This window comes from Rhizopus delemar, genomic scaffold (assembly GCF_000149305.1).
Source record: "Rhizopus delemar RA 99-880 supercont3.20 genomic scaffold, whole genome shotgun sequence".
NCBI lineage: Eukaryota > Fungi > Mucoromycota > Mucoromycetes > Mucorales > Rhizopodaceae > Rhizopus > Rhizopus delemar.
In genome coordinates, this window is record NW_027137846.1 from 385,427 (window position 1) to 400,869 (window position 15,443).

The 15,443-nt window shown below is 35.2% G+C and overlaps 6 protein-coding genes across 6 annotated transcripts; 1 reads left to right on the top strand and 5 right to left on the bottom strand.

The window, feature by feature from the left end:
• Nucleotides 1-176: 176 nt before the first annotated feature.
• Nucleotides 177-1,839, top strand: RO3G_16522 (uncharacterized protein; the record flags this gene model as incomplete). Its single annotated transcript, XM_067671106.1, has 7 exons — nt 177-251; nt 314-352; nt 408-726; nt 783-964; nt 1,021-1,244; nt 1,297-1,792; nt 1,834-1,839. The coding sequence occupies 7 exons, from the start codon at nt 177-179 to the stop codon at nt 1,837-1,839; spliced, it is 1,341 nt and encodes a 446-aa protein (XP_067527207.1).
• Nucleotides 1,840-2,399: 560 nt separating this feature from the next.
• RO3G_16523 (uncharacterized protein) lies at nt 2,400-5,639 on the bottom strand (the record flags this gene model as incomplete). The annotated part of the gene is made up of 14 exons (XM_067671107.1): nt 2,400-2,592; nt 2,643-2,728; nt 2,788-2,938; nt 2,997-3,188; nt 3,232-3,330; nt 3,391-3,561; nt 3,626-3,715; nt 3,866-3,958; nt 4,084-4,379; nt 4,431-4,682; nt 4,733-4,914; nt 4,973-5,141; nt 5,266-5,328; nt 5,385-5,639. The coding sequence occupies 14 exons, from the start codon at nt 5,637-5,639 to the stop codon at nt 2,400-2,402; spliced, it is 2,292 nt and encodes a 763-aa protein (XP_067527208.1).
• Nucleotides 5,640-6,056: 417 nt separating this feature from the next.
• On the bottom strand, nt 6,057-7,181 carry RO3G_16524 (uncharacterized protein; the record flags this gene model as incomplete). Its single annotated transcript, XM_067671108.1, has 4 exons — nt 6,057-6,200; nt 6,261-6,548; nt 6,620-6,840; nt 6,905-7,181. 4 exons carry the CDS (start codon nt 7,179-7,181, stop codon nt 6,057-6,059), a joined length of 930 nt encoding a protein of 309 aa, XP_067527209.1.
• A 3,081-nt stretch (nt 7,182-10,262) lies between these two features.
• RO3G_16525 (uncharacterized protein) lies at nt 10,263-11,567 on the bottom strand (the record flags this gene model as incomplete). Its single annotated transcript, XM_067671109.1, has 7 exons — nt 10,263-10,523; nt 10,576-10,827; nt 10,880-10,891; nt 10,960-11,040; nt 11,175-11,284; nt 11,319-11,334; nt 11,436-11,567. The coding sequence occupies 7 exons, from the start codon at nt 11,565-11,567 to the stop codon at nt 10,263-10,265; spliced, it is 864 nt and encodes a 287-aa protein (XP_067527210.1).
• Nucleotides 11,568-11,757: 190 nt separating this feature from the next.
• On the bottom strand, nt 11,758-12,177 carry RO3G_16526 (uncharacterized protein; the record flags this gene model as incomplete). Its single annotated transcript, XM_067671110.1, has 1 exon — nt 11,758-12,177. The coding sequence occupies one exon, from the start codon at nt 12,175-12,177 to the stop codon at nt 11,758-11,760; it is 420 nt and encodes a 139-aa protein (XP_067527211.1).
• Nucleotides 12,178-12,545: 368 nt separating this feature from the next.
• On the bottom strand, nt 12,546-14,888 carry RO3G_16527 (uncharacterized protein; the record flags this gene model as incomplete). The annotated part of the gene is made up of 3 exons (XM_067671111.1): nt 12,546-14,126; nt 14,188-14,699; nt 14,879-14,888. The coding sequence occupies 3 exons, from the start codon at nt 14,886-14,888 to the stop codon at nt 12,546-12,548; spliced, it is 2,103 nt and encodes a 700-aa protein (XP_067527212.1).
• Between the last annotated feature and the right edge of the window lie 555 nt (nt 14,889-15,443).

A 15,443-nucleotide genomic window follows, 5' to 3' on the forward strand; every position in this document is an offset into this window, starting at 1 on the left:
TAAAAAGAATTGAATTAAATAAATTGAATTGTTGCCATAGTAACACAATTAAGGGGAGAATGGGTAAACGTTGCCGAAGTAGGTTTCAATCCCCGTACTTACTTTTAAAGCTCATGAAAGCCATATTATTTTAACTTTTTTTTCTCTTTTTTTTTAATGCTTGCTTGAATAATATAATGGATAATAATAAAGAGCAAGAAGATGTTGCATTCAATACTTTCATTGGTGTTTTAGTATCTGTTTGTGGAAATGTAGGGCTTAAAAATTCATTAAATAGACAGAAATATTATACTTATATTTATTATTATATTAGGCATTGATATCTGTTGCACTTAATTTACAAAAAAGAGCGGTAAAAAATGACCATGTTGTATAGACTTTTAAAAATATACTTATATGATGTTCAGCATAATAAAATACAAGAAAAACAAATGGCCAATTATTTTTCAAATATAGACGATCCACCACAATGGATATCGACCACATCCTATAATGGCTTTCTCCCCGATGACGGGTACTCTTCGCCGAGATCGTCTATCGAATCTTCCACAATCACAGCAGCAGCCCCAACTCCTCAATCGGATGCAGAATTAATGGAACAGCAAAAGTTTATTATGACAATGGTTCATGAACAAACAAAAGGAGACGATACAGAGTATTTGAAGTCAAAGCTATGGTGGTTGGGCATATCATTAATGATACTAGGAGAAGTGGGCAACTTTGTTGGTAAATACAATTTACAGAAAAGCATGTAAATATATCATTCATCGGATTGAAATTAGCTTATGGCTTTGCACCTGCTTCTACAATTGCACCTTTAGGAACAACCACTTTAGTTTCCAATGTGATATTAGCGCCATTGATGTTGAAGGAAGTCTTTAGAAAAAGAGATCTTGTTGGTGTTATCCTGGCTGTCGCTGGTGCTGGCGTCGTTGTCCTGAGCTCAAACTCTGAAGAAACCGCTGTAAGAAATTGCTTCTGCTCATGTTTTCTATTTTTATTCTGACACGATTATACTAGTTATCACCTGAGCTTATCATGGATGCTATCACGCAAACTCAATCCATTATTTACTTTATTCTCACAGGAATTGCCATTGTCATTTTGACTATATTATCACCTATTCATGGTTCTTCAAGCATCATGATTGATTTAGGTCTTGTAGCAATCTACGGTGGCTATACTGTCCTTTCAACAAAGAGTGTAGCATCTTTACTAAGTCTTACATTCCTCAAAATGTTTGCGTAAGTCACTTTTCTATTATAAAAACACAAAATCTAACTTCTATACAATTAGTTACCCTGTCTCGTATGTGCTTATTGCTGTTCTTGTGATAACAGCCATTCTACAAATCAAATATTTGAACAAAGCGCTTCAAAGGTTTGATTCAACAGAAGTTATACCTACCCAGTTTGTCATGTTTACAGTATCCGCCATCATTGGTAGTGCTGTTCTTTATCATGACTTTGATGACATGAGTTTTGATCAAATGTCACGCTTCATGACGGGATGTGCTGTCGAATTTCTTGGTGTATACCTTATCACCTCCAAGCGTCCCAAGCGTATGCATCCTGCCCTGTCAATTAGTGCAGACAGTAGTAACACAGCCATCATGTTACCTGAACACGAGCCATTTAGCGATTCAAGCGAACCCTTACGCTCAACCAAATACAATCGAGCTTCTCTTGTCTTGCCTACCATCAATCCTTCTTCTCTTGATGAACCTGTTTATGCTCACCCAACCTCACATAGCGGACATTCGAACCAAAGCAACAATAAAAGACGCAGTTCCGTATTTAGAGGAATTTCAATGGCATCTCAACTTTATGATAGAAATGATGAACCCATTCAATTAGCTACGTCACCCACAAGAGATTCAATCATCTTTGCAACAGGCAATATCTTGGCCGGTATAAGCTCACTCATTACAGATAATAATCATGAACCTCATGAGGCAGATGCGGTTGAAATAGATACACCTACACCTTCTTCACTTCATGTTCGGGACCGTGAATTAGTTCCAAAGGCACACGATAACAAAAGAATATCAAAATTAATAGACATTGAAGAATGATAACACACCACATATATACCTCACATCCTATTTTTATTACTTTATATAAAATGACATCTTTATTCAGTCTTTCTCTTTTTGTTATTCTTTGCTTCTTCTCCTTCTATATTTTCAGGAAGATCAAGGAATTTACGAAGTCCGAAAATAGTATAAATATCAGGCATTATGTTGACTACAAGAATATAAGTTTAGGCGTACAGCTTTACATATCATTGTATTACCTCTAGTCACTTCACTTTCATTGATTTGCTTGACAAGAGCATTGTTTGATTCAATTAAGGAAAACTATGCTTGATATTAGATTATTTTAGAAAAAGATCAAGTATCATCGTACCTTTCCATCATTCAGGCTTAAAACAGAAACTAAATCATTCTTATCTTCATTACTAGGATCTGATGAAATCCATAATTTGCCTTCAAGATCAAATGCAATGTCGAGAATAGGTAAAGGTGTAAGTACTGTATCTTTGTATAAGAATTTATCTTCCTTCCATTCAAGCACAATAAGAGCGCGAGACCTACAAGTGATCATAAGCTTTCTATACAGTGTTCCTGTATTTGCTCTTACTTTGCAAAACCCACAACGAGAAGCTTGTTTTTTTTATCAAAAGCCAATGTATTGACAATAGCATCTTCAGAATTAGCATCAGAAGCCTAAGTTATTTCCATATTTCAGTCAATGCACATGTAGACATAACAAAAAAGAAACTTACAACAGGCTTGTATGGTTCAATTTGTTCCTTCAAATCCAAGCATTGTACTTGCTTACCCTTTATATATTCCCAAACTCTAATTGATCCATCACCACCAGCGGATACCAACAACTCTTCATTCCAAGGTAAGATACCAATGCAGGTAACAACACTGAATGATAATCGTTAGCGCATGAGACAGCATTGATTTTTTTTTTTTCGTTGCTTACTCGGTGTGTCCCAAGCAGAAAGACTCAATGTTATAACCATTTGGATATCGGCTCACTCTGATATGTTCGTCGCGATCTGATGTAATAACGTATTTTTCATTGGGTGAAAGCACCATGTCTGTTACCATGGAGACATGACCCACAATAGGGTTCAACTTTTCTTCATCCTTTACATTTTCCTTAACAGGATGACTATATAAAATATGTTATCAATCTGCTGTGTGTGTGCAATTACTTCATATTGTACCAGTAAACATCACCAAACTTGTCTGCAGCAACAAGGGTAGTAGCGTCATTATTGAATTGGATAGCATTTACTCGCTTGTACGCAGTTCTACAAAAGAAAAAAGATGAACTTTGTCTACAAATCTTGTGTGCGCGTCGCGTTGTTTACCTAGAGACGTTCAAAGACCAATCGCTTGTGTTCCATACACAAATAGCTTTGTTTTCTCCACTAGTAACTAATAATGAACCATCCTTACTGAATGCAATGCTACGATAATTATCGGACACAGTTTCCTTCTTGAGCTCTTCAGCAGGTAAAGCTTTTATTATTTCACCGTTGCTTTGGAAAAAAAAACAAAAAAAGTAAGCTTTCTCTTGCTGCTCTTAGCCGTATTATTTTTTACCTAGTGTTTAAGACGACGAATTGATCACCATTGGCCAACACAAGTTGAGGTTTCACTGGATTGTGAGCTAATTTTGTAAATGGGAAGCGACTAGACATGGTGAAAAGAGCAAAGAATAAAAAAAAATTTTTTTTTCTGTCAGCGATCATTCAAATTGAATGTTGCCTTTTTTTGTCATCCAAAAATGGAAAGCAGCCGAGCATGATATTTCACTTGCCATAAAAAGAGAAATATTCTTACAATGTCAAACGCTGTAAAAGACATTGAGCTTTTAAGTTATTAAATCTGATATCAAAGTACTTGCAGAGAAAGAACAATTTAACAAAGCATTTTCTGTTACAGTAAAAAATTTAGTGCATTTATATTACAAAAAAGATTAAGACAAATATTAATAAAAAAAGAAAAGAAAGCAATATACAGCCAATACTAATACATAAATACAGAAAAAAAAAGTTTACAGTGCATCAAAATCAATACTCTTAAAGTCAATCTCTCGTTTGACCAATTCAAAGACTAAAAATCCAACGCTTGTCGCAGGGACCACTCTCAGCACTGTGTTGCCAAACTCCTGGTATAAAAACTTTCTCCAGCTTCCTCCATTGAGTTTAGCCTGTGCAATACATTGATCTAATGTTTTTCTATAAAGGTTGCTGACAGACTCTCGCTTATGCTTGTTTGCAAATTCAGATTGTCCTTCTTCAATGTAAAAAATGCTGTGTATTTTGGATAATGGATGGTCAATCAGTTGATATGCCTAATGATTTCTATGTTCAGCGTTTTTTTTTTATTCGAAATAAAAACTTACCACTGCTGCTGCTGCTCCAGCAAGAATAATAAATAAAGGCTCTAGTATCATGGGTGGTCGCTCGGTGGCTGAGCGAATAGGTGTTGTGTCGACATCTTCATCATTTGTCATGTTATTCCAACCCATTTCCAATTCCATAATCGTATCTGAAGAATCAACATGTAAACCATACATTTCGTCTAAAAAGTAATAATATCCTTGCTGTTTTACCCATTCAAAGGTTGCAAAAAATAATCCGCAAGATAATGAGTCCTAATAATTAAATCAATATAAGGGGTACAGCAGTATATTTATGGCATTACCCTCATAAGAGTTAAAGTGAATCCACGATATGCGCTTGCAATTCCCAACTCTTTAAATGTCGATTTGGCAAACTGATACATTGAACGATGCTTTCCTTCCAATAAATCATTCACCTCGAAACGAACTTTAAGAGAATCAAGAGGAGTGGCAATAATCGACTGTGCAGCACCTGCAAGACAACCTATAGATGTGATATGATTAAAAATAGGCAGTTTGCTGAGACTCTAAATTATAGTTACCTGCTGCAAAGACTGAGGTGTATGGAGGAGGTGGATAAGGCCTGTGTAGTTGATAAGCAGTAGGTGGATGAAAAATTGGTAGAGTTGCAATATAAGTAGTATAAAGAACTGTTCCGATAAGTGTGTTTGCAACTAAAGGAGGAAGTATGTGACGAGGAATGAAATTCCACTAAAGTAATGGTTTTAATAATTGTATGATTATTGAGCTTGTCTCTATTTACCCCTTTTGTTTTCACCGCATGTGAAATCATGCCAATTGAAGTGTATCTAAATGAAAACTTTTTGGCATTTACATCGTCTACCGGCATTAATGCCCTTGCCATTACAAGATAATCAACTCTCAGGGGTCGAAACAGCTATAAAAAAGGTTAAAAAGGGGCCAACCGAGTAAAATTATTACTGCTCAAATTACCTTAATGGGAGTCCTATAAAATAAATACAGGCCTTGCATCATAAGCGTTCTAGCGATAGCCGTTGTTCCACCGATAGAAGTTGCCTCTCTTGCTTTTTTCCTTTTTTGTTGCAGATTTTTAGAAGATAAGCTGTATTTGTAAGGTGTCTGAAGGAATGATGGTATGTTTTTTGCATTGAATGATTGTGGATATAATCCTTTGGCATTGCTAGATTGCTTAGCAACCAACTCTGAGGTAGCGTCAGAGGGTGCCATGGTGGATCCAGTGGTAACTGAAGAAAAAATTAGAAAAAAAAAATGAGTTAAATCAACTGACGGAGTTTTTGGCCGATTGAATTCATTTGCGAGCTGGTGGACTTGACCTGATGACATCGCGCACAGCTACAATAAGATCGAGTCAATTGATCAGTCTGACAAAGGCTCATACAGTAATTGAAAGTACTTTAGATATACAGGAAAGATCGATTCTGAGTGAATATCTTTGTAGACAATGTATATGACGAAAATTGTAACGCAAGTAGCTTTTGTTACTATTAACCAACATCCAATACAATAAAATCCAGTAAAATTAAAAGTGCAAAACGATAAATTAAAATGAACTATAGGTTTTCGGAATAGATTAAAAAAAAGACCAAAATATATAAATAACAATAAATTTGCTATACGCATTTATTAAGCCGGAATCAATTCATTCTTTTCCCTTGGGATATGATAACTTCCTGTCTTCAATTTACTTTCTCTTGCCCAAACGCCAATATTCTCAATGGCTTCTGAGGATTTGGCCAATGGAAAAGCCTGAAAAGCGTGTGCCATATCCTATATAGAGTATACTTTATTGATATATACAATAGAAAATGGTTTCTTGCTTAATATTACCTCATAGATTTCGTGACGAACATTTGTGCCCTTTGAACCTTTGATTTTGGCTGTTAATTCATTGATTTCGTCACGTAAAGCTTCACAGCCTCCGGATTGAATAAGAATTGGTGGCAAGTGGTCAAAGCTATCGGCGTAGATAGGAGAAACATATGGATTGTATACTAAATTGGGTGATTCCAAATAAAACATTACAGGTTGAAACTTGGTTGTTTCCTGTGGCTTTGGTGGTAAATAATCATCACTATCATCCCAACTAGAATACGAGTAAGCCAGATCAACCCAAGGCTATATTTATGCAATTAGTAATGAAAAAAACAAAAAAAAGAATCTCCGCCTGTTATTGTTGATTGACTTACAGATAATAATACCCCTCCTTCTGGCAAAGGTAAACCGTGATTTCTAAGGTATAACATCAATGCTAAGCACAATCCACCACCTGCTGAATCACCCATGATCATTATATTCTTTGGATCAAAGCCATATTCTCCATTTTTATCAATCAAATAAAGAAATGATTGAACTGAATCATAAAATCCTCCCGGAAATTTCACTTCAGGTGCCAAACGATAATTGATAGCTAAACAGAAATTTCGAAAACATTAGTAAAAAAAAATTTTTGTTGAGGATTTAATGGATATTACCTATAACTCTTCTACCTGTCACCTTGCTTATTTTGGTTGTTAAACCTCTGTGAGTTTGAGCACTCATCAAGCAATAACCTCCACCATGTAGATACAATACAATCTTTTCATTCGCTTTATCGTATTGATTTGATGAATAAGGCGTGTTCTCTACAGCAGACACCCATTCTGCTTCCAATAATCGGTTTCCTGTTTCTTCTTGATCCATCTTCTTTAGTACACCACAAAGCTCCCTTTGTTTGATTGGGATTGATACCAGTTGGATGTCTGCAGACATAATGTTCAAATACTTTATTGTATTTGATACGATCCTATAGAATGAAAGACTGTTCATAACCGTCCTATCCCTAATTTGCTGGGAGACGCTCATGATTATAGTCGTTCGTATATCCCACGATGGCTTTCTAGGACTTGTCTTCACGTGAGAATAGACATCATGCACCAGACGAAAGAAGACATGAGGCAAACAAGAGGCTGTAACACATAACTCATTTATCATATTCACATTGACTAATGAGAAAACATTGACAGGAGGAGCAGCAGGTGGGTTTGACAAGACATATTCCAGCTTTTTAGCCGTTTTTTCAACACAGCAACCATCAACATTACACAGCTTGATTAATTCTTCCATTGGTGATCAAAATAATCCAACAATTGTAAAGAAAAAAGAAAGACAGATTGCCGATTTGTATTTATACTTTTTGAACGTCAAACACGGAGACAATCACATGTTTAACCCATCTAAACACTTACATATGAACCAAATATTTGCATCTAGGGTTCTCCTCTTTGTGTGCTTTCGAGCTTTAAAGAAAGAGCAAAGTTTGGGGCATAAATCAACTATATAAATTTTGCTACAGTGGTTCAATAAAGAATGATGCTCACAGTACTTGTTTGCTATAATTATTAAATAAAATATTTCATGAATAGATTACGACCCTCTTTGTTATATTCACATTTCTTTCCCACACAGACCGTAATAACATTCCTGTAAGTGTATACAAAAAACAGCTTTTTAGTTCACACGGATAAACTCCTTATTTATCAATAGCTTTCTTAATAGAAAAAATCTATTGTATCCTTTGAAATAACCATTCAGCTTTTATGTCCTCTTCAAAATCAACGTGATAAACTAGTTTAGTTTCAATCATTTAACAAAGTGAGTTCATTACAAAAATTAATAAGGAAAAATGAGAAGAAGCAAAGGTAATTAGGTTTATAAACTGCAGTAGTAGTTACTATGCTCAGTATTTATTACTGAAAATGGGATAATGCTTTTATGCTGGCATAAGAGTGAAACAGTTTACAGTGTTCAGGATAAGTAACTTCTAGTAATTGACAGTTTTTTGTTCCTTGCTAGCTAAGTCATTTATCAGTCCATTTTAGATATTATAAAGGGAAAACATTAACGTATTTGCAGAGTATTTGCTGTAACCAATTTTTACTAAATTAACACAGAATCTAATGCTTCATTTCATCCATGATTGTGTACACATGAGAGAGTCCAGGCAACCTGGAAAGAGCTTTTAGATTAACATGGAATAACCCTAAATTATAAATACTTGATGACAACCAAGCTGTACTCACTGTTAGTAACCGTATTTTATTATAATAAAAGAACTACAGTATGTAGCTATCTTGTGCATCCTACATTTTAAACCATTTTAAAGCACATAATTTGTAGAATAAATAAAGAAAAAAACTAAAGACAATGATCCATCAGTGAATGTGCCTTCCATTTTATGGCAACAACTTCTTTGGGGAAAAAGAAAACCAATCTGATTTCAACTATTTATTTCTATCATAAAACAACTGGTAAGGCTTTGGAATAGCCTAAAGCAATAATCTCACAACTAATACAAGTCTATTATCTTCAAGGAACCTATATGAACCTTTGAAAGTAAAGTTTCTATTGTTAAATGACATTAACGAATCTCTTAAGAAAAGTAAGACACTTTCAGGAACAGCCGAACTCAGCTAAAATATGTATTTGAGCATTCAGAGTCATTGTCTTAATTCAATTCGTAAAATCCACTTAAGCTCTATGAACTGTACATAGAAATAAGCAAAAAAAAAAAAAAATACTACTCGTATGTGAGCATTATGATCAGAATACAAATGAATTATTAATATGAAGAGAGAATAATTGTAAGATAACAAGACTCAATTGATGTACTGTAACTTTCTAATGTAATAATGTTTGAAGTTATTTCGGCAAGAAAGAAAGAAGAAATAATTGCCTTGTATTCACTCGATTGAATTCAACAAGATATAAGATTCACATTCATATCTCTATATTACAAAAAGAGACTTGTTCATGTACTGTCAGGAAGAATAAATGTCGAATTAATTAAAGCATATACTAGATAGGGTTGAAACAATAATTGAAATTAATGCTGAAAATGCTAGATTCCAAAGAAGTGTTTAGTATTGTTACAAGAGGAGTGTCTTGCGGATTTATGGGTTAAGTTGAGATAAAGTTTGCTTGTAAAGCTTGTTTTTAAGGCCCCTTTTGTCTCGTAAGCTGTTGTCCAATGCAGAATTAAGCAGAAGCTTGATATAAGTAGTGACTATCAAATTTTATATATAAAATCAATACGATGCGACCTGATAAAATAATATAAAAGAAAGGTAAAATAAGAGATCAGGAACTTTTTACAAAAGATATGCTTGTTTTTATAAGAAATAAAAGATTCTTTTTTATTGATAGTAAAATAAGTATTTTTATTTGTTGTTGATATGAGGTGAGTGGAGTTAATTGTACTATTATTATCATTTCTTTAGCAATGATTATCAAAATAACTTGGGTTATTGTAACGACCCATGTCGGGGTTGTTTTGTGTTTCATCCAAAAAGGGTCCATCTTTGTTACAATATCGTCTATTGAAAGGGTTTATGCTGGGTACCTGTCACAAATACTTCTTTCGTATCGATCTTCACGCGGCATTTATCCGTATTTGTTTCCAGAAATTATATCCAAAGCAGCTTTTTTTTGTTTAAAAAAAAAAGTCGGATACAATTAAAGGTCTCGAACAGATAGACCTTTTGTTTTCAGTGTTATCAAACTTTATGTTTAGATCTTATTATTTCAATAAATATATTGTTTGACAGAGCCTAATCGTATGCAAAGATCAGACACCTCGTTTATGCCAACAATAGTACAAACATTCCCCTGATTCAATAGAGCACAATGACTGTATAATTCGGTTCCAATAACCAAGTGACAAGACCAATAAAGGATTATAATAAATAAGAAACAATATCAAAAAGTATTCTCTCAAAAACCCTTAAAAAAATTGACATTGTTTAGATGGTTGCACAATATTAAGGAGTGAAAAAAAATTTTTTTATTCAAGTATCAATATTGTTGCTGTAAGGGTTTTACACTTGTTTGAGAATATTGAACAGATTTGAGGCTATCACATTCATCCGCTTGATGGGATTGAGGTCTATTATCCATTTCTGGAAGTGAACCAAAATTGAATTTGGCGTGTTTATCAACGGTGTTTCCAGGCTCTTCAGCATCAAATGTTAACTCGACAGATAATCTATCTCCTGTATAAGCCGTTTTATTCTTTGCTGTATCTTTATTTTTATTGGAAGATTTGTTAATAGTAACCTAGGATTTCCTATATTAGTAACCATAATGACAAATATCGGGTTATTTTTACCCAGTGAACGGTGACAACATTCACTGTTACATCCACAGTACACATTGTTAAACAAACAAGTCCTCTTTCATGGCCTTTAGTGATTACAACCACCAAAACGTTAATGAATGAGATTAAAAGTGATACGATAGAGGCAACCAATGTTCTACGAGCAAGTTTATATAGTCTTGTCTTTCTCCAATTAGCTCGTGTTGTCATTCCTACATTCATAAGTGGTGACATGAATAACCAGGTTAAATAAAAATTTAAAAACTATGAAGTGTTCAGTATATGCTTTGTGTTTATGCCAATAATGAATCCTTACGAAATCATAAACCTATACTTGACATTATTGTTTAATTAAGAAACATATATTATCTGTTATACTTTTTTTTTTCTCTTTACAAGTAAAGGTATACTAGCAATGAGTTGTAAACCAATTGTACAAGTGCCATCCGATTCCAAGTAAATGTTTCTAAAGCTCAACTACACGCAAGTATTAATAAAGTAGGATGATTGAAAACTATTAGGGTTACCATTAATACAAAAATAATAATGTATGGAGATAATAGGAAAAGATGAAATCGATATTGACATGTTTTAAGTCGAGGGGTTTTTACAGCAGTTACAAGGTGAATACGTTCAATCAACCATGCATAAATAACAACTTTACTACCAGCATAAAATATATCACAGGAAAGCATACCAAGAGTACAGGATATCATATTATCTATAACAATAAAATAAATAAAGGCTGTATTTACATCTCACATTACTATACTATTATTAGTTGATACAACAACAGCAGAAGTAACGGCAAATGCCCAAGATAGTGTATACAATAGAATGACTACAAAGCGGCCATAATTGAGCGCCTTTACCTTTTCACCAAACGTTTTTGAACCCAAAGCGGTCGCCAGAACAGAAATACACACGAGTGAAATAAATTCTGATACGATTTCAAGTTTATCAGGTCCAGCAATACCAAGCTCAAGTTGAATATGTTCTGACATTGTTTGGTTAGTAAAGAAGAAACAAAACGAGAAGAAAAAGAGTGATTTATATCTTATTCTCCCTTATTTTTTAATTTAGGGAGAATCATATAAAGTCCAACGTTACTCACACACACACATACAACTTGGTCTGTTTTACAAAAACTGGTTTATTCGTAAAAAAAAAAAAAAAAGGGAGCGGTAGAAAAGCTTATTTCTTTTTTGACGTTGCTGCCTTCTTTTCTTGTTCTTCCATTTTTAATAATTCTTCTTCAGCTTTCTTTGATTCTTTTATACGTCTTTCGTGCTCCCTAGCTTCGTTTTCCTTTGCCTCCTCCTCTTGGCGCTTTTTAAGTTCTGCTTCCTTTTCCAACATCAACTTCATTTCCTGCTGTAATTTCTTTTGCTTTTCGTGTTCCAACATTTGTGCAGCCGTTGAAAAAATAGTTTGTCCCCAGTTTTCTTTAAATGTATTGGCTTCCATAGCAATTTCTTGAAGTTCTCCTGTTGTTTCTTGTTCAGCTGCGTTAAACTCGCGCCAAAGTTCATCACCTATGCTGCCCATCTTCATCAATTGTTGTAAAGCTGGTTTTTCTTGTTGAATTTGAACTAAGCGACGAACTGCTTCCATCGCACGACGTAAAAGAGCTGCTTTCAAGTGAAACTCAGGGACTGAAGGTTCAGCGTTTAATAAAGCAATGTATTCTTCTTTCTGTTTATTGAGCGGAAACCAAGAATCAACCACATGAGCACCTAACAAACAATTAGATTTCCTTTTATTACATCCTTTCTTCCTTTACCTGAAGCTCTACGATAAACATAAGAAAAGGCACTCATGGCAGCAATACAGCCACCAAGATAGACAGTGGGTAACAATAAGGAACTCATAACGTAAACAAGAGAGAAAAAGAAGAGCAGAAAAATTAATAAAAAATGACTTTCAAAAAGTGATGTAGAACAATTTGATTGGCTTGAATTGTTTTATTTTTTTTTTTTTTTTCATTCACCAAGAAGCCATTCCACTACTTCTGTTTCTTCTTGTTCGTCATCCCATTCGTCGTCTTGAAGAAACCATTCTTCGTCACCATCCACCAGGCCCTTTTTCTCATCTTCTTTTGGTTCTGTTTGAGTGGCTTGATCAATCCCCCTAAGAGGCCGTGTGGTGGTACGGATTGTTGATTTTCGTTCAATAGCCGATGGATCCTGCTGAAGGTAGAGAAACCTTTCACGTCTTGGTAAACTTGAGACTCTTGCAACGTCGTCCAGCGAAGAAGCACGTTCAAATTTCAATACTTTATCTAAAACCGCGCCTGGGCTTTCTTGCATCTCTTCTATCTGTCTAAACATGGATCGTCTTGGTGGCATGGATAGGGTCGGTTCTGATCTCGAGATGTCGTCCCACTGCTTGATTGACACACTCACCGATCCTTTTCTTTCCTGTCCGTGTCTCTCGGTCGCGTAGTTTTCATAGACAGACCTTCGTCTACTGTCACCCACCATCGATGCTCTTTTGGCAACCATGCTCGAAGGCCGTTCGATGCTAGGCTTTGGAGGACGCTTTTGTACTTCTGTAAATTGAATTTGCTTGTTACTATTTATGTCGAATGCATCAGGGGTATTAGGATGTTCGGTGGATCTCATTTTGCGTAAATTTTCTCTGCTCTTTCGACTGCTAACACTACTTCTTCTTATCGTTGTGGGCGCCACAATGCTTTCTTGTACCGTGATTGTCCCTGTCGATTTGGATGCATCGGATGAGATCACAGGAGGAGGGTCAGGAAGGGAGGCTGTACTGTTGGTTGAGTCTGTGCTGGTACTTGACATACTCGTTTCTGTTGTACTCGTTGTCATTGCCCCTACAGGCTTTGAAGGCATGGCAGACAGTGGTGTTAGGGGCTTTTTATGAGGAGGTGCAACTTCGATTGTTGTAGGTGGTTTTGGTGCTTCTCTTGGATTTTCAAATCGATTGAGATCATTGATTGTAAAACTCTTTTTACCGAGTGGTGAAGCAGGTGATTTCGGAGGCAGCTTGGGTGTCTCGGGTGTTGACCTGCTGGACGCTCGACGTGAGAGTTGAGTTGATGCTCTGGGGGATGACATGGACCGCCTTTCCCAAGTCAATTCAGGAGAGGGTGCATCGTCCTTAGTCTGGTCCTTGATTTCGATCGATCTTAATCGGTTGGGTGTCAGTGACACCTTGACTGTGCCTCCTGATTTGACCAACTCGTCAAAGTTCATTGAAGGTACATTGTCTGGATCATAAATAGATGTGGAGGGTGAGTGCGAGGGTGAATCGAATTGGCTGAATGAATTTCTATTGTTTTTAAATACATGAAAAGTTGACTTTCTACTTGTATTTGAATAATGCGATATAACTGAATGAGGACGTACTGGGGGTGATAGGGGAGATGAACTTCTCTTGTCTGCAAAATAATTTAAATCCAAATCTTCTAAATCTATTGGTTTTTCTATTTCATGAATTGTATTTCTTTGTTTATTATTATTATTATTGCTGGTAGGAGGAATTGAAGTGGGTAAATAAGATGCTCTTGCAGTTTTTGTTGAAAGTCCAGCTCTTTTCTATTGTTGAAATAAGTCTTTCTAAAAAAAAAAGGAAAGCAAAAGAGAAATAAAAACTTACTTCAGTTCGTTCTTTTAAGTTCATTTTACTAAATACATTTCCTAATTGTACATCATCAATCAACGCCAAATAAACTTCTTTCACTCGAACATAATCTGTTTCTTCATGTTCTGCTGACATGGCTACTGCTGTCAAAAGATACTCTGCAATATGTTCCATGATAGTTGTCACATAAATAGCAATGATCGGCGAAATGATGATGTTTTTATTATTAGTTCTCTTTTGTATTGACTTTTGTAAATAAAGTTGATCTTCTTTATCTGCCAAGGTACAGTATTCAAAACACTTTTCTCTTAATAAGGAAATTGCCTCGTCTACCGGAAATGTGTCTTTTGCCATTTTTCGCATACGTTCATATACTTCATAATCAACCGATTCTGTCTCTGTAAATGTCTTGACCTCCAGCTCGGCTTCTACAATCGCATTCTTGCCCAGTGTAGAAGGGAGCAAGTTGAATATGGTTGCTTTAATCTCTGATAAATCCAATGATAGAGAGCAACGTAGTAATAACACTATAAATTCGTCAAGAAATTGGTTTATGGTCTGCAAGGCATCGGTGGATACTCGAAAAGGGCCAATCTCGGAGATGATTGCATTAGCTGCCCTTTGACAAATATAATGTTCATCTATTTTTTAAGGAGAAACATTAGTATCACTACTGCGAAAGCTTTAACTTTTTTTTTAATAAAACCTAGTGCCATTTATAAAAGAGTGAAGGAGAGAAAAGAAAAATATTATTAAACACGAGGGAAAGAATATATAACTTTTTTCTTGCGTCTAAAGTTTCAATTGTATAAATTCGGTAGTTTAAATAAAGTAACACGACTTCTTTCCATTATTATTGCTCAACAATTTTCCATTTACCTTATAAAACCGCAGGCGGCAAAATTAGTGTGTTAATCAACAGTATCTTTAGCAGGTCTTAATGAGGAGAAGCATAATCCTTCTCTTTTCTTTTTTCCCCCTCCTTAGAGTAAAATCAAAAAAACAACAGCATGTCTGATTGGCTGGTACCCTTTCAGGTTCATCTGGAATCACGTCACGTGATTTTTCGAACGATTGCTTGGTCCGGGTACTGAGTTTCAAGATGAGGCGAGGCAATAAGAAAAAAAAAAAAAATACAGGCAAAATATCAAATGGTAAAGAAAGTGGCACATCAATAGGCTCCTCCTCTTTCATCATCGTATTGTAAGTTCAATTTCACCAAAAAAAAGTTGACAGGAGAGAGAAGAAAAGAGAGAGGAAGGTTGGATGGA